The 20,802-nt window shown below is 42.6% G+C and overlaps 1 protein-coding gene across 1 annotated transcript in view; it reads right to left on the bottom strand.

Moving 5' to 3' along the window:
• The window catches only part of CIT (citron rho-interacting serine/threonine kinase), a 159,415-nt gene that overhangs the window by 27,446 nt on the left and 111,167 nt on the right, over window positions 1-20,802 (bottom strand). The window contains exons 25-31 of the mRNA XM_045534695.1: window positions 14,453-14,650; window positions 13,158-13,351; window positions 10,535-10,670; window positions 8,262-8,366; window positions 2,924-3,064; window positions 2,392-2,499; window positions 139-301 (exon numbers count right to left, since the gene is read on the bottom strand). Coding sequence (XP_045390651.1) covers window positions 139-301; window positions 2,392-2,499; window positions 2,924-3,064; window positions 8,262-8,366; window positions 10,535-10,670; window positions 13,158-13,351; window positions 14,453-14,650 — 1,045 coding nt within the window. The remainder of the gene's footprint in view (window positions 1-138; window positions 302-2,391; window positions 2,500-2,923; window positions 3,065-8,261; window positions 8,367-10,534; window positions 10,671-13,157; window positions 13,352-14,452; window positions 14,651-20,802) is intronic.

The raw sequence follows: 20,802 nt of genomic DNA, 5'->3' as shown, positions 1-20,802 counted from the left end.
CCATACATTCTTCAGACTTGGGGTGTCCGGAATGAAATTGTAAGGATGGGCCATCAACAAAGCTGCTGGACCGATCTCACTGAGATCAGTCCTCTGCCTTTTCCAGAGCCTCGAGCGCTTTGCAGAGAGAGCCCCTACCTTCCTCCCGGGCGGACCGGAGCTCGATGCGGGTCTTCTGAAGGGCTTCCTCTAGCTCTGCGCAGCGAGCTTTCTCCTTCTCCAGGGCCAGCTTCAACTCATTGTATTGCAGAGGAACCTGTGTGGGCAAAGCAGGGTCCTCTTTCCGTCGACTAAATAAACCCTAGCAATGGAAACAGAGATATCTCCTAACTCCTGGAAACTGGCACTTCACACTAGCTAAAGGAAATCTGACTCGGGAGGAGCAAAGCACGGAAGCCAGGAGCATACTCACTGTAAGTGTATTTAGTAAAAATGGCATGTGAAGGGGCACAGGGTGGGCTGAGCCCCAGCCCCTTCCAGCCGGCTGAAAAAAATAGGGGTGCGGAAGTTTTCACCAAGAGGATTAAAGATGCTCGAATTGCCACCACCTCTTCCTTTAGCATTTCCCAAGACAGGAGAGTCATTTCCTGAGAGTCCTTCCCACTCAAAAAATGGAATCAGGAGAGTATGGAGTATGGAGTCAGGAGAGATGGTTCAGAGGTCACTCTTGCCTTGGAATTTGTCTCATGATGCTTAGTTGCAAGACACAGAGATGAGTGTTTTTAAAAAGGAAGCAGAATTTTAAAATGAATGCTAAAATGATGTCAAAACAAGGGGCTTACTACAAAAAATGCAAATGGAAACATGTATTGTACATGGGAGGGGAAACAAAGGAAAACACAGAATAATGCAATGGAAAAAAAAAAATTCTAAAAAAAAAAAAAAAGGAAACACCCTAACTACATCAAGTGACATAACCAGATAACAGTCCACTGCTAAAATAAAAAAGATTAAATATCATAAGCATAACATACACAGTCAGAGTGTACAAGAACATCCTTCCCGTGCAGCCACTGCTCGGTGGGAGGCAGCCTCTGAGCCTCCCCTGACAGTGAAGACGGCACTGGGAATACTGAGACCAGCTGTCAACTCCAGTCCTCCACGCCTTTCTCCTAGGTATTCTAAGTCATCAAGGCCTGTCTTATAAAATCACTGCTACTGCCACTATGGTGTGTGACTGCCCTTGGAAGGAAACTGCAAGCTCCTTAGAGACCTTTCTGGAACTGAGAACACTTGGCCCAAGCTAGTCTGAGGGCTTCCATGGTTTGGGAAAGCACGTATCAGGCTTATGAAAAGCAGGCTTTCCCTGTGCACCCACAGATAACCCTGCCCGTGGTTTGTCATTCGTCCGTTACAGTTTTTAAAGGGATGGGGCAGTGCTTGGTGGAGGGGAGGGCCATGCAGTCAGGCACGCAGGCAGGTCGTACCAGCTCCCCGGGCTCCAGTCTCTTCATGAGCCAATCAAAAGGACTAGACCACCTAGCACTCTGGGAGGCCAAGGCGGGTGGATCGCTCGAGGTCAGGAGTTCAAGACCAGCCTGAGCAAGAGTGAGACCCCGTCTCTACCAAAAATAGAAAGAAATGATTTGGACAGCTAAAAATCTATATATAGAAAAAATTAGCCAGGCATGGTGGCGCATGCCTGTAGTCCCAGCTCCTCGGGAGGCTGAGGCAGAAGGATCGCTTAAGCCCAGGAGTCTGAGGTTCCTGTGAGCTAGGCTGATGCCACGGCACTCACTCTAGCCCGGGCAACAAAGCGAGACTCTGTCTCAAAAAAAAAAAAAAAAAAAAAAAAAAAAAGGACTAGACCAGATCATTTCTGAAGTCCTTTCTGGAGTGTAATACGAGTGAATTTATGTCAGTCAACTCCTCTAGAGTCTCATACACACGACCTGCTAATCCCTCTGAAACCCCATGCACGTCACCTGCTAAATCTCTCTAAGGTCCTGTGTATGTGACTTGCTAATCCTTCTAGAGTCCCCAGCGTGTGACCTGCTAATCCCTGTAGACTCCCATACACATGATCTTCAAGCCCGTTTGTAGTTCTATATACATGACTTATGTATAAACCTTTCTCTCTGCACACCACCTGCCCCCCAAAACCCACCCCAGCTGCTATGTGGGGGGAAATCATTTTTTTAACAGAGAAAGACACTACAGTTTTAATGGCCACAAACACCAACTGGTCTGTTAGACTTGGTCAATAATATCCTCCAATAAGGGCTATTCTGATCATCTCAAAACCTATTTTTCGACCCCAAATAAACCCAAAAAAAAGGTGTGTTTTGTTTTCTCCGATGTTCCTATGATTACATATCACAGTGGTGTCTGCTGAACCGCGAACGATACAGCGAAACTGACAACTCCCACTTTTCAGACACTTTGACTCACCTTTTTCTTTTTAGCAGGTTGGTCCATTTTGGCTTGTAGAAAATCAATGAGTTTGGTTTGTTGAGAAATGGTGCCTTCCATTTTCACCTTTTCGTGAGAATACAGAACCTGAAATTCAAGGAAACAAAAATAACCTCAGATCCAGGCAGAAGTATACTTTTAAATTTGGTCCTTTGAGAAAATAAAACGTAAGGTTAGGATGCTAGTATATGAAAATTCAACCCACACAGCCCTGACTCGATATTTATTTAGTCCCAATTTATTGCAAAGGGGAAAAAAAAGATGGATTCATAGGTGGATAGATATGTGAAAAGTCAAAAATAGCACATAGTTAATTGCAGAATCCAGGTGGTGGTCACTATAGAAACCTTTCAGTTTCTCTGAATGTTTAAAAATGTTCATAATAAACTATTGGGGAAAATACACGCAGCATACAACGTAAACACACTGACCGTTTCACCAGATGGCTTGCTGCCATCACGCTTTGCCTCTGCAGACAATCTTTAGGCAGATTCCCTCTGCCAGTCCTCACCTGAATGTTTTCTAGCTGATACTCCAGATCACTTCTCTCTGTCTTCAGCAGATCGGCTCGATCTAGAGCTTCTTGCAGCCCTTGTGTCAGACGGAAAATGTGATTCTTCTGCAAGTCCATCTGCTGCTGTAATTTGGCTTGCTGGCGGAGAGAAGGGCCAGAGAAAGGCTTGATACTGTGCTCAATACAATTCGATCCCCCGCTGTTCCTATTCTTACACTAATTTCAGGCATGGCACCAAAAATTCAGCTTTTGAAATCATCTTGATCCAGAATTATCCACTGTCATCTATTCCAAAACGGCACAAGTACTGAAACCTCTGATGGCCAACAAGTCACAGGCCCCCACCATAATAGAAGCCCAGGCTGCAGGGTCTGCCTCCCAATCAGAGTTGCAATTGAGGATATTTCTGTACTTGAGCGCGTGAGCCATTTGAGTTGACATCTAAGGCAGTCTGACTCAGCCATGACAACTAAGTTCCAATTTGTCCTCATTTTTTGTTTTCAAGATCTCGACAGTTGTTACGAGAAATCACTCTGTGCAGGCAGAGTGGCGTACACAAAGAGAAATCATCTCACCCCTAACTTAGTGAGCACCCCACCAAGGTGAAGGACTCCAACAAGTACGTGAATAGCCACAATCACAGGCGATGATTTCCACAGTGTTGGGGGAGGGGGGGAGAAGAAGATCCCAGATACCAGTGTTGGTAAAACCCAGAAAAGAAATTCAATTTAGTATGTTGGAAACAGTTTTGTGCTGCACATCGCTCTCCAATTCTTACAATGGACGCCAACCAGAAAATATGACAGGCTATAAAGATGCTGGTTTTCTGTCTGTCTTTTGTAAAATGTGTCCATTTCTAAAAAGCAGGAGAGAGCAGCCATCCTGATGCGTTGCTGATGCGTTGCTGGCTAATTTCATCCAACCCCCAGGGTACAGTCTAACCACACTCTCTGTGGCCCAAATCATCTCCCTGCTAGCCTGGACCCTCTGCAGACATAGGGACAGAGAGCTACAGAAGAGTAATAAACATCACCACAGGAGTTTCCAAACAGTTGGTGGCAGCCCCAAAGCCTCCACCCCAGCAGGCTGAAAGCCACTGATAACCTCAGAATTCCCCAGCCCTCTCTGTCTCACTTTGCTTCTCTCCATTTCTGTTTTTCTTTCCATTTCTACTCCTCAGCTGCCCTTCCTCTTCCTCATAAGAGGTGGCTGATTCCCCAAGGCATCGCGTTGTGGAAGAAAAGGATGTGGACGTTGGGATCTTATAGACCCTGGTTTAAATCCCGACTTTAGCACTCATCAGTGATGGGACCACAGGCAGCTCATGGTGCCTCCTGAAGCCTCATTTTCTTCATCTGACAATGAGTATAATACCTTGTCTTGCTGGATGACATACTGAACGGGCTTTGTCCTTCTTTATTTCCGCCATCCAGTGCAGGTGTACCCCTCACTCTCCCATCTGCCTTTCCCTACCAGTCCTGCCTGCCACTAAAGGTCACTTGGCCCATGTTCATAACCTGGAATTTCTGAATCAAGCCACGGAGCCCCCAAAAATACAGGAAAAAAAAAAGAGAGAGAAAACAGCTGAGATGCCCTCCCCCGCATCACAAGTGATTTCTTCTGCAAATTATCCTGTTTAGTTCCTTCCCACTATTTTAGGACAACATTAATTACTAGGCAGAAACCAGAGAAACAAGTGCTGGGGACAAGAATCTGTTTGGTGAGAGCCAGGCCCAAAATATTTTTCTAGAATAAATGCATCAACTGTCCATTAGCTTTCCAAGAAATAGGCTGGTTACAGACTGCAGTGAAAGACAAGTAGGAGTGACATTTGCGCTCTAGGAAATGTTTTTCAAAACCATTTACCTGCTTCCCAGAGAGAAGCAAGTGGAGGCACAGCCACAAGTCAGTGTTAGACTGAAGGCAGGGCCTTAGCTGTGTGCTTAGTCCTACCCAGCGATTTTATGAGGGTGACAGGAAACTGGGAGGAAGAATGAAGGAGCTGGATGATAGAACCGGAGCCTGAAACAACCCTAGTGGGCTGGAAGAATGGATCGAAACCAATAAGAAAAAGTTCAATAGAATGGTATTGTTTTAAACTTCAATTGAATAAACATAGAACATAAAGATGTGGAAGGGTAGGTGGTGATTTAACAGGTCAAGTGTGTCAATGGTGTGACAAAACTACCAAAAGAGCCCAGGTAACTGGCAAAGGGTTACAGAGGCCAGTATGGAGTAGAAACATCCCAATGTATTCAGTGCCATTCAGACCACACGGGCTTCTAGAAACTCTCATTGTAAAGATAAATCTCCCAGAAAAAAAACATCCAAAGCGTGGAGGGATTCGAAATGTTTCACTTAAGAAAGAGAAAGCAATTTGGAGTGGGAGAGCTACTTGGATATCTCATCAACTGTCATGGAGATAAGAAATAGTTATCACATAGGATGGTTACAAGGACAGTAAGAGTTAATTCACACAAAGTACTCAGAAAGGCAGCTGGCACATAGTAAGTGCTAATTAAACATTAGTTTTTTAAATTATTAATTGAGTAATTTGACTATCAATCAATATTAATCTCTAATTTTGGTTGGAGATACCAGACTATTCTCTAATTTCAATGTTAATAGAACCAATGGGTAGAAGTTGTAGGTTTCAGTTCAAAATGAGAAAGAACTTTCTAAGAATGAGAGTTGCTGAAAAACGGGTTGGGATGTCCAAAGTCTACATACTCTGAGTATTTAGACTGAGGTTCCACGGGCCCCACCTGTGAGATGCGTTGGGGAAAGGATTCTCTGTCTTGGATAGGAGATGAATTTGACCAGAATTAGCAAATGAACTTTCATCTCTGGTGTTATTTCCAGCGGACCGATAGTGGCTCCAAAGTGCCATGTCAAGAAAGCTTCCGAGGCCATTTTGGGCCCAAGAGGAAAGATTTGGAAGAAAGATCCACTAGTAAAGTTTGTCAAGGGTGGGGAGAAAAGGAATAGCACCAGGAACCTGCATGACATAAAAATCCCTCCTAATTCTGAGGCTCTGGTTCTGGCTCCATTTAAAAGTCTCTGCATCTATGAAGAGGACACCTAGGTTGAGACCTTGGGCACGTGCTTATGAAGCACACACCACAACCGAGGAGCCCAGCCACAGTGAAGCTCACTCTGTTTCAGAATGGTCTCAGCTGTATGTGAAACCCGCCTCGCACTTGGTGCCAGCCAGATGTCTGTGCTCAAAAATCTCTCTGTGAGGTACGTTCCGGGAAACTGGAAATATTCTCATGTAGGTTAGAAGTGGGAATGAAGGGACTGAATCAGGATCCCAGCATTCTATTCCTAGCGTCACTGACTCACCACGTAACCTTGGACCAAGAGTATTGAGCTGTCAGGGCCAACTCACCCTCTCAGAAGGAAAATAGGACAGGCAAGAGCATTGATTATTTCTGTTCTTTCCGCTTCCGCTTTGTGCCTAAAGTGAGAACACTGCCTATTCATCCCCGATAAAAGACCATAATTTTCTATTTGATCACCAGATAGATTTAAACTATTATTGTGTTCTTAGGGCCATTGGGTGAATTGTGTGTGTGTGTGTGTGTGTGTGTGTGTGTGTGTGTATAATATATTTAGTATTAATTTTTAAATGTTTTATTATGGCAAAATACAAATAACGTAAAATTTATCATTTTAATTATTTTCTTTTTGAGATAGGATCTTGCTCTGTTGTCCAGGCTAGGGTACAGTGGCATCATCATAGCTCAATGCAACCTCAAACTCCTGGGCTCAAGCAATCCCCCTGCCTCAGCCTTCCAGGTACTGGGCCAACAGACATGTACCACAACATCCACCTGAATTTTTTTTAAACTTTTTCTAGAGACAAGGTCTTGCTATGTTGCTCAAGCTGGTCTCCAACTGCTGGCCTTAAGCGATCCTCCCACCTCAGCCTCACAAAGTGCTAAGATTACAGGCATGAGCCACTGCACCCACCTGGCCCATTTTAACCATTTCCAAGTGTATAGTTCAGTGGCATTAAGTACATTCATATTGTTGTGCAACGATCAGCACCCTCCATTTCCAGAACTTTCTCAAATTCCCACTCATATTTTTAAAAATATTATATAAAATACTTCATACTCACCTGCAAAAATTTTACTATACTTTTCAAACTTAATAGCATAGCAACATCATTTCTATCAGTAGAGCACATCAGGAGCTATGGGTGTCACATAACAAAGCCTCAATTAACCAGAACAGGGAATTCTGGTTAATTCAAATGTCAGGCTCACTAGGGGTTAAACAAAATACTCTTTGGAGTCCAAGTTTCATTAAATATCTTTACAAAGTACTTTTGTCCTTGTAGGTCAATTCTAATGAACAAAGCAGAATCATTAGTGATTCAACACGCAGGGCTGTGGCTGGGAGTGAAAGCAGTCATCAATTTAAACAGCAATTTTCTGAATCTGCGAAAAGGGACCAGCAGTAACATATGGGATGGGTTTAAGAGATCAGTCTGAGCTTGTCATCTTATGTCTCAAAAGCAGGCCACATTTTTGTTAATTGAATTAACTGTTCAAAAGTCTTCATGAAATTTGGTACTCGGCATAATCTGATCAAATCTCCATCCTGTGCAGGAAGCTAATTTGCATGGATGTCCTGTCAGCACAAAACTTAATATACTTTGCATATTAACACTAAAGAACAATTTAACTCAACTATCATTCATCCACAAATTTAATAAACCTCTATTTGGCACATACTTACTATGTGCCTGACACTCTATTAAGCACCATATAGGATACAAATGAAAGGAAGACCCTATGGCCTTCATGACATAATCTTTTAATATGTAAAATACCTTCAAGAAAGAATTATGTGACCACCCTACTCTTTTTTTTTTTTTTGAGACAGAGTCTCACTTTGTTGCCCAGGCTAGAATAAGTGCTGTGGCATCAGCCTAGCTCACAGCAACCTCAAATTCCTGGGCGGAAGCGATCCTACTGCCTCAGTCTCCCGAGTAGCTGGGACTACAGGCATGTGCCACCATGCCTGGCTAATTTTCTGTATATATTTTTAGTTGTCCAGATAATTTATTTCTCTTTTTAGTAGAGACGGGATCTCGCTCAGGCTGGTCTTGAACTCCTGACCTTGAGCGATCCACCCGCCTCGGCCTCCCAGAGGGCTAGGATTACAGGCGTGAGCCACCGCGCCCGGCCGTGACCACCCTACTCTTCCACGAAAACTCCAATTTCAAAATTTGAATGTCTAATTTGGGTATGACCGCCTGAACATGACAAATCTCACTTGCAAAATTCCAGCTGGCCCTATGTCCCAGGTGTTTCACACTCACCTCTTCCAGAAGCCTTTGTTTGAGCTCTCGTTCGGTCTCTAGTTTCTGCTGTAAGCTTCGGGCGTTCATTTCTAGCATGGCATGCTTCTTCTCCAGGTCACTGAGCTAGACGTTTGGAAAAGTTGGCCAGGATGCCACATTCAGAAATGTTGGATGCTAACAACTTTTATAAATGCCCACAAATCTTCACTTACAAAGAATAATCAAGTTCTAAAGGTCAGAACGTAAAGGTTTTTTAAAAAAAAACACAAAAGTCCGTGTCATTGGTAAGTCTTCCATGGGTTATTACATGAGGATAGCAATTATTTCTAAGGGATGGGTCATAAATATAGCTGTGACAAGTTCTAAGAGGATGACTGCTCAAGAATTTATTCATCTGACATGCTTTGGCTGAATTTAATTAAATAATCATATGCTGAATGCTTGCTACCTACCCAGCATGACAGCTTTCAGGATGAGAAGATGGCGAAGCCCTCTCAAGAACCTTACACCAAGTCAGAAAGGCCCATAACTAGACATGTACACAAATAACGACTGCTCTGTCAGATGATAAGTTTAACGAGCGATATGGAAAAGAGAAATTCATCCTGATTAAGAGAAGATCAAGAAAAGATGGTATCGGAATGTCTGGAGCTTTAAAGGATAGGAAGGACTTTGTTATTGAATATTCTTTAAGTTAAACATGAAAGGTTTCACTAACCTCTAAACCATAAATTTACTTTTTTTATGCTTTAAAAAAAAAAAAAAATGGTAACCCATTTTAGGGAACTCAGGAGTGTTCCTGAGTGGAAAGCTCTAGCCTTGAATCCAATAATTCTGTTTCTATAAATATCTGGTAAGAAAATAATCACGGATGTCCATAAAGATTCATGTTCATCCCAGTGTTATTTATATGTTAAAAAAGTGGAAGAAGCTCAACTTTCCAATACAAGTAGAATGATTAAATTAGGTACTTCCATGCAAATGTTTTTTTTTAGAATTACATGCTCAAAAAATATTCAATAACTCAGGAAAAGCCTCCCATTATAGGTTCTTAAAAAAAGATGTAAAGCTGTATACATAGTAAGAACCTAAATTTATAAAAATGTGTGTGTGTGTATGCATAAACATAAGCAAAGAGACTGCAAATAAATTCACCAATATAACTATGGTAATGGGTTACTAGTCATTTTTTTCCTTTATTTTTCTGTGGTTTCTCTATTTTCTTTTTCTTTTCTTTTTTTTTTTTTCCTAAGACGGGGGTCTCGCTACGTTGCCCAGGCTGGAGTGCGGGGGCTACTCACGGGTGCCATCCCACTGCTGACCAGCATGGGAGTACTGACCTGCTCTGCTTCCAACCTGGGCCAGTTCACCCCTCATCAGGCACCCTGGTGGCCCCTATTCCCGGGGGGTCACCACATTGATGCCAAACTTAGAGCAGATACCCCATAAGCATAACACACTACAGCCCAGAACCCCTGGGCTCAAGCGAGCCTCCTGAGAAGCTGGGACTACAGGTGTGCGCCACTGCACCTGGCTGGTTTCTCAATTTTCTGCAATGCCCTAGATAATTACTTGATAATCATGAAATAACAAAGTCATAAAAAACACAAAATCAGATGGTTACTTTGTGTGTGTGTACAAAAAAGAATGTGTCTGAGCCTGTGTGTACATACATAAAATTTCTCCGATCTTCACTTTTGTGATCTATAACATTGAAGCATCTGTTATACATCTCCTCCAAGACTTAAATAAAATCTCTAAAACACTGGTACATCTCTTCATAAATGTAATATGGAGCAGTACCTGGATAGAACACACGTATATCCGGTGTGAAATACTGAGGACTGGCATGTGTCCTCAGACCTTATCTCGTCCCTGAACTTACAATCTAGAAAAGCTGCGCTGCCCTCTTTTTGCAGCAATGGAATGAGCATTCATCACTGCCACCCAAGAATACTCAACATTAAATCCATAAAGCCTTCTAGAAATAAGAAGCCAGAAAACAAGACAGTTGTGCACCCAGATCAAAATTCAGACTTCAGGGCCCAAACAGGTAGATGTTCAACAGTCAGTGGCCAACCACGATAACCCAGGACCCACCACACCCACCCATGCTACTGCCAACCAAGGACGTCCCACAGCGAAGCGTAACCATGTGACATTTGCAGAGCAGTGAACGTATGCTTGTGAAATGTGATTGCCAAGGATTGCATTCGAATTTGTACTAAGCGGGCCTTTAAGACAAGGAAACAAAACTGTCTTCCTAAAAGGGAGAAGGGATGGGCGCTGACCTTGTCGGAGAGGCTCTCAGCTTTCAGCTTCTGCTCTTTGAGAGCCTGCTGCAGGGCGAGAATCTCGGCCTTGTGCTCCTTCACTGCCAGTTCCACCACCTGGCGAGACTCGGTGATCCGCTGGTCGGCTCTTGCCCTGCCAGAGAAACATAGGCCTGCTTTGAGATGCCCCACCATCACCCAACGGGGAAAGGAAGCTGGCCCGTCTCTAATCCTACAAGCAACCAAACCGGTTACAGGTCGGATAGATGCCCAACCTTGATTCTTACTTCCAAATTATGTCTCCCTTTCCAAGACGTAATTTGACCCACGTCAGGCCCTTAAGGGAAAACCTTTAAAAGATAAAGTTCTCCACTTAGAAAGGCTGAAAGGAAAAAGGCATTCCCTAATGCAACTGGGCTGAATAAGGATGTGTCAACACTATCACACCCTCTATGGGAGCAGAAATGGAACGTGGCCCCACTGAAGGACCACAGGATACAGGTGACCACGGGGACCCCGTTCAGGCAAACATTTGCTCTCCTTCAAGCATATGCAAGGAGATAAGTGTTTGGGTGCCCAGCAGGAAAGTGAAACTTCAATCTGATGAGTGTACCCATAAATGACACTAAAGAACAGAAAAGCCAGAAGCAAACTGGAAAAATGACTTCCCTTCCCGCATTTAAGTATTATGTTTTCCTACTTCCACTGGCAATACTCTCCTTTTCTATTCTGCAAACTCAAATCTTACTCAGGCCTCAAGGATGAACTCAGATGCTATGTCCTCCATAAAACCTTTCCAATTTCTCCTGTAAGCAGTAACCTCTCCTTGTTTTGTATCCAAAGCATAACTGTCCTAGCACACCTCACTGTATTTTCGGTGATAAATATTTGAATGCACAGTTTATCTCCTTCAGTAGACTCTCCTCTTGAGGATAAGGATTAAGGATTATATTTTCCTCATCTCAGTATCTCACATAATAACAAAACAAGGGGAAAAAAAAAAAGAAAAGAAAAGAAAGCCAAAATCTTTCGCAATTGCCCTGAAAGTAGACAGGAAACAAAAGTCAACTGTTGGTCTTCCTAAGTACAGTTCATAATTACACTTTCCTTGTCTGGTTGTGGATTTCTTGATGCTGAACCAGATCCTACCCCCCAAATTATCTTTCAAAAGAAAGATAGACCTAGAAAGAACCAAGACAGCAGCTGGACTTGAAGGTGGGAGGGGAGGGGTCTGTGTGACAACAGCCAGAGCTTACAGGGAGGACGGGGGGAGCCCAGAGGTTTGGAGAGAAGCAGCAGCAGGAGACCTCAAACATCAGCCCCTCACATCAGCAGACACCGGAGTGGGAGGATGTCCAAAAAGGAATGGTTTCTACCATTTCTCCTGAAATTTAAGGGTTCTCATCTTTTGCCTCCGATCTTTTCTAGCTCAACTGAACTCGGCATGGATAACCCACCCAACAGATTTAGTTGACTCTACCCTGGCCAAGTAAATGTGGGAGATACCAAAATGAGTGTGATGCAGCCTAATTAAGTGATGAATATTTGTGTATCACGTTTAGTTTATCTTGCTTAAGGAGTTCGGAGAACCACAGGAGGCTGTGATTCAGAGGAAGGTGACATGAGCAAGGACATGAAGGATGGACACAATTCCGTTGTGCAGACAGGAAGCCACGGGGCTAGCATTAGCCCACAGGGTGCCTCTGTGCAAACTGGAAAGAGATGCCCGCTCTTTAACACAATCTCTTTCCATCTGCAAACTGTCCTAACACACCGATTTTGTCAGAACCAAACACTTTCCTGCCATGAGCTGTAAAACTGTCACAATAATTCTTCAAATCAATGACGTCATCAACGTGAACAGCACTCCCCAGAGCTATGCAGTTCACCACCTGCAATATCGTGGCCCGGGCAGGAAGGGAATTCTGTGCTAGGGGAACTGTGGAAACCAAAGTGGCAAAGCAGAGGGAAGATACTGCCTGAACTTACCAGCATTTCCTACCAAGAAAGAAAGAAAGAAAAAAAAGAAAAAAAACACTCAACTACTCTTGTAGAGCAGTGGTTGTCAACTGAGGGCAATTCCTCCCCTATCAGGGGACACTGGGGACAATGTCTAGAGGCGTTTTGGGGTGTCACAACTTGGGGAGGGGGTTGCTACTGGAATCTAGTGTGCGGAGACTGGGGATGCGGCTCAGTATCCTACAAAGCAGAGGACAGCCCCCGACAATAAAGAACTGCCTGGCACAAAACATCAGTAGTGCCACAGCTGTGGAACCCTGGCGTAGAGGAGAGCCACATGAACAGGATTAAAATGGTGACGGTCTTGCTACACAGTCACACTAAGAAACCTGCTAAGAGGGTTTCAGCAAAGAAAGCAGCGAGATATTTGCCCTGCCTCCCGGGGCACGAGGTAAACAGACACGAGTCACTGCCACAGAATCCAACTCACACCATCCACACTTACAGCAGGGCGACCATCCCATCCTGGTTTGCCCAAGAGCCTCCTGCTTTTAGCACTGAAAGGCTTGTGTCCCAGGAGGCTTCTCGGTCTCAGCTGGAACATTTGGTCACCCTGTTCCCAACTCAAGCAGACCCTGCTGCAGGCACTTGTCATTGGCTTTGCACAAACAGAAAGGCCCACCTGCTCTGCTTCTCAGTGTCCAGCATCCTCTGTAACTCTCGAACCCGACACTCAAACTGGGACTTCTCGTCACCGAGGACGCTCCTCCAGGCCTCCCACTGCCGCTCTTTTTCCAGCAGCTCATCGTTCAGGGCCTCCAAATCCATGACCTGTTCCTCCAGCATAGTGCAGGTGGTCTTCAGAGCCTCCATCGTCTGCAAATCAGTACCACTGAGTTGTGCCTCGTATTAAATGGGGATTTCCTAGAGGTTACTTTCGTCAGGTCAGTCTCAGAAAAGCACAAGTTTCTATCTACAGTTTGAAATATGGTTTATCTTTTTCTTCTACAGACTGAGAGGACCAGGCAAGAATAGATGAGAGTCATTTCTGCCACAACTCAGAGCAAGGCTGGGGGGAGGTGACAAAGGTTAAAATCAAGCCCACCCTGGCCTTCCAAACCATTTGATTTTATTTTTAATTTTTAAAATCAAAATGAATATGGGCACGGTGGCTCATGACTACAATCCTAGCACTCTGAGAGGCCAAAGCAAGAGGAGTGCTTGAGGTCAGGAGTTTGAGACCAGCCTGAGCAAGAGAGACACTGTCTCTGCTAAAAATAGAAGACATTAGCCGGGCAAGGTGGTGCACACCTGTAGTCCCAGCTACTCAGGAGGCTGAGGCAGAAGGATCGCCTGAGCCCAGGAATTTGAGGTTGCAGTGAGCTACACTCTAGCCAGGGCAACAGAGCAAGACTGTGTCTCAAAAAAAAAAAAAAAATCAAAATTAATAAGAACTAGGCCGGGCGCAGTGGCTCACGCCTGTAATCCTAGCCCTCTGGGAGGCTGAGGCGGGTGGATCACTCAAGGTTGGGAGTTTGAGACCAGCCTGAGCGAGACCCCATCTCTACTAAAAATAGAAATAAAAAAAATTATCTGGACAACTAAAAATATATATAGAAAAAATTAGCTGGGCATGGAGGCGCATGCCTGTAGTCCCAGCTACTCAGGAGGCTGAGATCGCTTAAGCCCAGGAGTTTGAGGTTGCTGTGAGCTAGGCTGACGCCACGGCACTCACTCTAGCCCGGGTAACAAAGTGAGACTCTGTCTCAGGAAAAAAAAAAAAATTAATAAGAACTACACACTTTTAAAAGCCATTTTTGAAACCCCAAAGCTTTGGAAACAAGACATGATTGTAAAAAGGGCCCATTTAGTGGATGAGGCTGGGTCTTGGAACCCTCGGGAGAAGGCACCAGGCACTCCTCCGCAAGTCCTTCTCAAAGTTCTCCCAGGACTCCAGGACTTTGTTTCCCTCCTTACTTGCTTCTGGCTGGTGAGCTGCATCTCCCTCTCTGTGATCTCACGGCGGAGGTGGTCTACTTCACTTCGCAGTTGCGCTATCTCATCGTTGGCGCCGGAAGCCTCATCGAGTTGTTTGGACAGGTAGAAGTTTTGGTTGTTGAGTTCAGCGTTGTCCTCAGTCAGCTGGTTTAGCTGCTCCTCCAGGTCTGTGATTACCTAAAAGAGGAAAGGAAGCTAGTTACACACCAAGAAAATACATTTTAAATGAGAAGTTGCTTCTAGAGCTACTGATTTTTGAACCTACGTGACACTGGTGATCAACATGCAGCTCATGGGTTTGCCTGTCCAAGCTTGAGAGCCAAATCCAAGCTCTCGTGCTCACTCGCTCAACTCTAACACACACACACGCAGTGCTAGGAAAAGACAAGACTCAGTTTCGCTCTACTCGGGATACATTTGGAAAAAATATGGCAAAAGCAAAATTAATCAAAAGTGACTGCTGTATGGAAGGGGCAACTTTGAATGAGATCAAGTTAATGGACGGTAATATAAGGTGAAAAATGCAAATTAAAGAAAGAGGAATAATAGTCTGGTATCACAATCAGCTATTAAGCTAAAAATGCCCTTGACACCATCTATATGAGACATTACAATTGCAGATGGCCATAGTCTTAGGAAGCAAAATGAAGTCCTTCTCAAGGAAGATCGACAGGGAAGGACACTAAAAGTTATTTTAATAAAATCTCAGGCAATAAATTTAATTTCATGCAACAAAGGAAAAAAAAGGGAAGCTCAGAATAATCCTTCAAATACAATATTGTACTATGGCATCGCTTTAATGGACTTTACTATACAGTTAGCTATCAGAAAATGGGAAACCATATGAATTGCCATTTTATTGAGAGAGATTTAATCTGGTTTTCCTAAATTATTTCCCTGCTCGATGGCAGAATGACTTCCATCTCAGAGCATTTAGCTTTCCTATTCTCTTTGTTGAGGTTTTGTGTTAGTGTTGGCGGAGAGCTTTTACATATAATACTTTAGAAGTTTAAGGGCAATTTTCTAATAATAGCTGGACTGAGGCACAGAGGGAGTAAATTAAATTTTATGTAACAAAAAGAAGAAAATTAAAAGGAAATGCCTTTAAGCCCATGGTTATTAATTGTTTCCAATTTTCAAACCTAGAGTAGACTTAGTTTATGAAATGTTCCCATTGTTTCCATGACTAATTCCCTACTTTAATTCCCTTTGATTATCAATTTAAAAAATCTTCCCGGGCACACAGAATTAAAGAACATCAATTGAGAACATTTGTCCAATGTGGCTCAGGAAATACAACTTTTCATTTTGTTAACTGAGCTGATAACCTTTTAATGTAATGGTCTGGTCATCCAGTAATTTGCTTTTTAATGTCAAAAACCACAATAGGCTGGGCGGGGTGGCTCACGCCTGTAATCCTAGCTCTGGGAGGCCGAGGCGGGTGGATCGCTCGAGGTCAGGAGTTCGAGACCAGCCTGAGCAAGAGTGAGACCCCGTCTCTACTAAAAATAGAAAGAAATTATCTGGCCAACTAAAAATATATATACAAAAAAATTAGCCAGGCATGGTGGCTCATGCCTGTAGTCCCAGCTACTCGGGAGGCTGAGGCAGTAGGATCACTTAAGCCCAGGAGTCTGAGGTTGCTGTGAGCTAGGCTGATGCCACAGCACTCACTCTAGCCCGGGCAACAAAGTGAGACTCTGTCTCAAAAAAAAAAAACAAAACCACAATAATTCCTAATGTACTAGTCTGAGGTTTGCTGTCAGCTACAAGACAGGGAATAAAAGTTACCTGGTCAGGTGCTTAGCTAAGACATCTTCTTTACGGTGAGAAAAATGGGATAAAAACTGTACATTTGTCATTCATTTCTAGCTAGCAGTTGTGCCTTGCAGGGTCCCTGTATCAACTTTTGTATGATATGCTTAAATCTTCTAAGACAAAAAACAGTAAATCAACAATGCCCACTAGTTCAACTGGTCTCCTTCCTGCAGGTAGTAAACCCATCCCCCCTTAAGACACTTTTCATCCCAGAATGTAAATGTCCCCATTTAACTACTGCGCTTCCTCCTACATCTTTCCCAGAGAAAAGCAAGTTTGAGGCAAACTGGCCTGGAACATAGACCATAAAATGGATTCTGGAACCCCAAATAAGCCACCTTGAACTCTGCCGGGTTGGTTTCTCCATGTGTGACATAGAAGTAAATACTATCTATACCTCATCTGTTTTTATTTTTATTAATTTTTTTGAATTTTCTTACATATTATTTGCCCTTAATAGAGCATGTGAAATATGAGGAATAAAAATTAATAACCATGACGATGCTTCATTTTTAAAGCCTCTTGGGGAATGAACAGACTATAGAAAATCTATTCACATGAGAATATATATGTATACATTGCCAAAATAATTTACTTGCCATTCAAAGGTATATTTGAATGGGTACCTGCTTTCTTTGCTTTATGGGGGTGAAACGCAATTTATTATTGGCCCATTTCTGCCACCTGTTCTTTCTCCCCAAATTAGATTATAAAGTGCTAAAGATGAAACACTTTAAAAAAGTCAATGAGGTGTCAAGGTTATTACCCTCACTTGACCCACTGAAATAAGAAGGGTCCTTCTATTTCCCTGTTGTCAGCCAGTTTTCAAGGGGGCCTCATGTCTCTGATTTCTATCTCCAGCTTGTAACTGCTGGCTCTGTGTTTGGTCCTCATCTCTATTTTGCCCACTTGACAAGAGAAGGATTTCATGTTCGTGTGAAGCACTCATGCAGGGATTTAAAGCACTGAAATTCATTTGGACATTTTATACATATATTCCTTCTGCCCAAGCCATAACATGTTTCGTTTATGACCCTGTTTCGAGTCGCTGGAGTTATGCTATTAAGCATTAGAAGTACACACAAGCACACACACATGTTGAGTTTACAGATATTACCTTAAGGGTCTTGAGACACTTAATGGTTTATAAAAATGTGTAATAATTGGCAGTCTCCACGCTGTTCTTTGAAGTAGGCATTATTTTATTCCCATTTTATAGATGGGGAAATTGGGGCAACAGAGATGCTGAGCAACTTGCCCAAGGTCACTGCTAGAAAATATTAATGAGAAAGCCAGAATCTGAACCCAGCACTGAAACTCCAGAATCTACACTCTCACCTCCTGTATTACACTGCCCCCTAAAATGGGGATAGAAGTGTTTATTCAATTTTTCTTTCAGATCGTTGAAAGCTGAAATGATGGAATAAGATATATTGACCATTCGGGAAAATCCTTTTTGATTTTGAACCAGGTAACGTGCAAGGTCTACTTGCTGGCAATGGACAGAGTCCCTCCAGACCAAGGACAAATAATCTGTTTACTGTGAGCCTGTTAACCTTTCAACCCCAAAGAGAGAGGGTAAAAAAGATAAACTGAAAGGCTGATTCCATCTTAGTATTAAAAAAAGATGAGGGCGATAGCTCCATAATGCGAGGGCTAGCAGGGCTTTCTTTTCTGCTGTTTTTGCAGATAAGAGGTCCTGGTGCAGTTCTAAGAGAAAACAGGATATAAAAAATGATCTGCTCTCGGTGTCAAAAAAAGAACTCTGTTTAGGGTGATCTGTTGCTCTTCAAGGGTATCGTGCAAACCTCATGGTTCCGGAAAGTACATGTTAACCTCTCATATCTAACCGCGAGACAGGTAGAGGAAAGTTAGCCGGTTAATGGCCAATGACATATTAGGGGTTAAGAAACCAGTCAGATAGTGAGCATCGGACTAAAAAGACACAGGACTGAGTCCTATTTTAATGCCTAGTTCTTTTCTTTTCTGAAGGCAGCTATTTGCATATTATTTATTTTTAATCTTATAGCTGACAGATTGATTCATAATTAAAACTGTATCATATGTTTGCCCACCAACTCCCCTCTGCAACAGACTTAGGTAGGGTTTTAGGTGCCAGATTGAATCCAATCCTTTTTTTAAACGTCTTCAAAATAAAGAAATGGTCTGAGCTTGAAAATCTTGCTGTTCATGAGGTTTTGGGAAGCTGCTAACTGGGAGCTCCTATCAATTGAGTTACTGCAAGAGCTCCCACAGGTGACGAAGATGACATTCCCTAGCAGACACAACCTTGGACAGCGCCAGCAAGTGCCAAACTCTTCCGAAGTGCCTTTAAAGTGGCCTTGAACTTGTCACTCAAAGTATAATTGAGATTATTGTGGCCAAATGCTGTTCTAAAACTGTGTTTTTCAAACTTTTTAAAGTAGTAGAGCCATGTTCCAAACAAAAGAGTATATTATAAGCCAATATACTAAAATAATAACAGTAACCAATGTTGTTTAGTACTTTCTATGGACTTGGCCCTGTGCAAGCATTTTTTGCATATATCTTCTCTTTTAATTCCTGCAGGAATTCTATGAGAGAGGTATTATTACCAAAGTCTATGACTCACCGTTTCCTGAGTTTTACTGTCTCTGAAATTTAAAGTGTACGGTGTATTGGAACTAAGCAGCTATCTCTTCCCTCACCCAGCCCTGAAAGAGCAGCTATTAAATCAACTGTGCACCGTATACTCAATGGTGTATCGGAACTGAGGGTATACAATGTTATCTCCATTTTGGAGACAAAGAAATAGAGGTTCAGGAAGATATTATCACATAGGTTACTAAGAGACCAATTCATCATCTGAGCTCAGTCTACATGACTCCAGAGCCCACAACTCAGATCACTAGGCTACCCAGCTGTTCTGGCTGAAATGGGGGTGGGAGTCACTTTCTGGGGTTCACACACACACATTTGGGAAGAACCCCCAGAGGCTTCTCCACAGAACACCAGAGGTGAATGAAGCAAGAATTAGAAGTCACTGTTCCAGAAAATGCAAATTTGAAGAACAGAAAAGTTACATAAGAAAGTAACCAAATTCATTCTACATATCGGCATAGTCCATTAAAACTAAACTTCCAATTTTAAAAATGTGGGGCAGGATGGATAGAAAGGAGTAGAAGGAAACTTTGGACATGATGGATAAAATAAAAATTTTATTTTTATTCCTCAAAAATAAAATCTGGATAATTTTATTATCCAAAATAATAATAAAATTCATCATTTTGATTGTTTTGCTGCTTTCACAGGTATACACATTTTAAAACCCACCAGGTTATCATACACCAATTATACCTCCATAAAGCTGTAAAAAATATGTTTTTAAAAAAAGTTCTTTTGCCAAAAGACTAAAAACAGAGAAAAGAAAACTCAAGATGAATGGAACAGGATTACTAATGTACACATTTTTTAAATATCTGAATTTATTTAAGGAAAAAATGTAACATAAAAAATCACAGTCATAAAATGATCTATACTTCACTCAGCCATTATTCACGAGCATGTATGTAATATAAGCAAATAACTCTTGTGTAAAGTAAGAAACCAAGACAACAAGAAACTAAAAATCTAGGGCAGAATCATACCAGAACATAATGCACCAACTCCTCAAGGAAGGGAAGAAATCAACAGACATTTTAAGGCAGGCCCATCCTGATCCAAACATCAAATCCAGAAATACAGACCCAAAGTCAGTCTGCCAGGTCCCTGCTGGAGCCAAACAGAGACACATCTCATGACCCAGCAATTCCAGTCTTGGGTATGTGCTCACCAGAAATAAGCGCTTATGGCCACCAAAGGACTTACACAGGAATGTTTCCTAACAGCTTTATTCATCATGGAAACAATCCAAGCGTCTACCAGCAAGGAGAGCGGATAAACAAATGACAGTTCTACTCATACACTGGAGATACCACACAGTAATGGAAAAGAACAAATTACTGACAGATGCAACAGCATGGAGCACCTCACAGACGATTTAAGTGGAGGGGTGGGAGGAAAATCTAAGCCCCAAAGAGCACATCCTTTACGATTCCACTTACATGAAGTTCAAGAACAGGCAAAACTAATCTACGATATCAAAGGTCAGCATAGTGGTTACCCATGGGGCAAAGGATGCTGACAAAGGGATAAGAGGGGACCTTCTGGTGGCTGAAAACATTCTGCGTCTTGATCTATATTGTGGTTACACAGTTATCTATACATGTAAAAACTGCACTGACCTGTACACTTAAGATTACTATACCTTATGCACTTCACTGCATGCGTTTTTTAACTAAATCAAGATTTAAAAATACTGTTAGGACTCAACGTCTCATTTATAGCAGCTAAAGAGGAAATAAAGAGCTCAGAAAATAAAATATGCATGTGTTTGCTGGGGGGTTATTTCTGAAATGCACAGATGCAAGGACAAGATCACTGAGGACTAAGAAAGTAAAAAAAGCAAAGACCAAAGAAAAGAGATGGAACGT

Source organism: Lemur catta, chromosome 21 (assembly GCF_020740605.2).
Source record: "Lemur catta isolate mLemCat1 chromosome 21, mLemCat1.pri, whole genome shotgun sequence".
Lineage (NCBI taxonomy): Eukaryota > Metazoa > Chordata > Mammalia > Primates > Lemuridae > Lemur > Lemur catta.
This window is presented reverse-complemented; position numbering and strand designations above follow the sequence as displayed.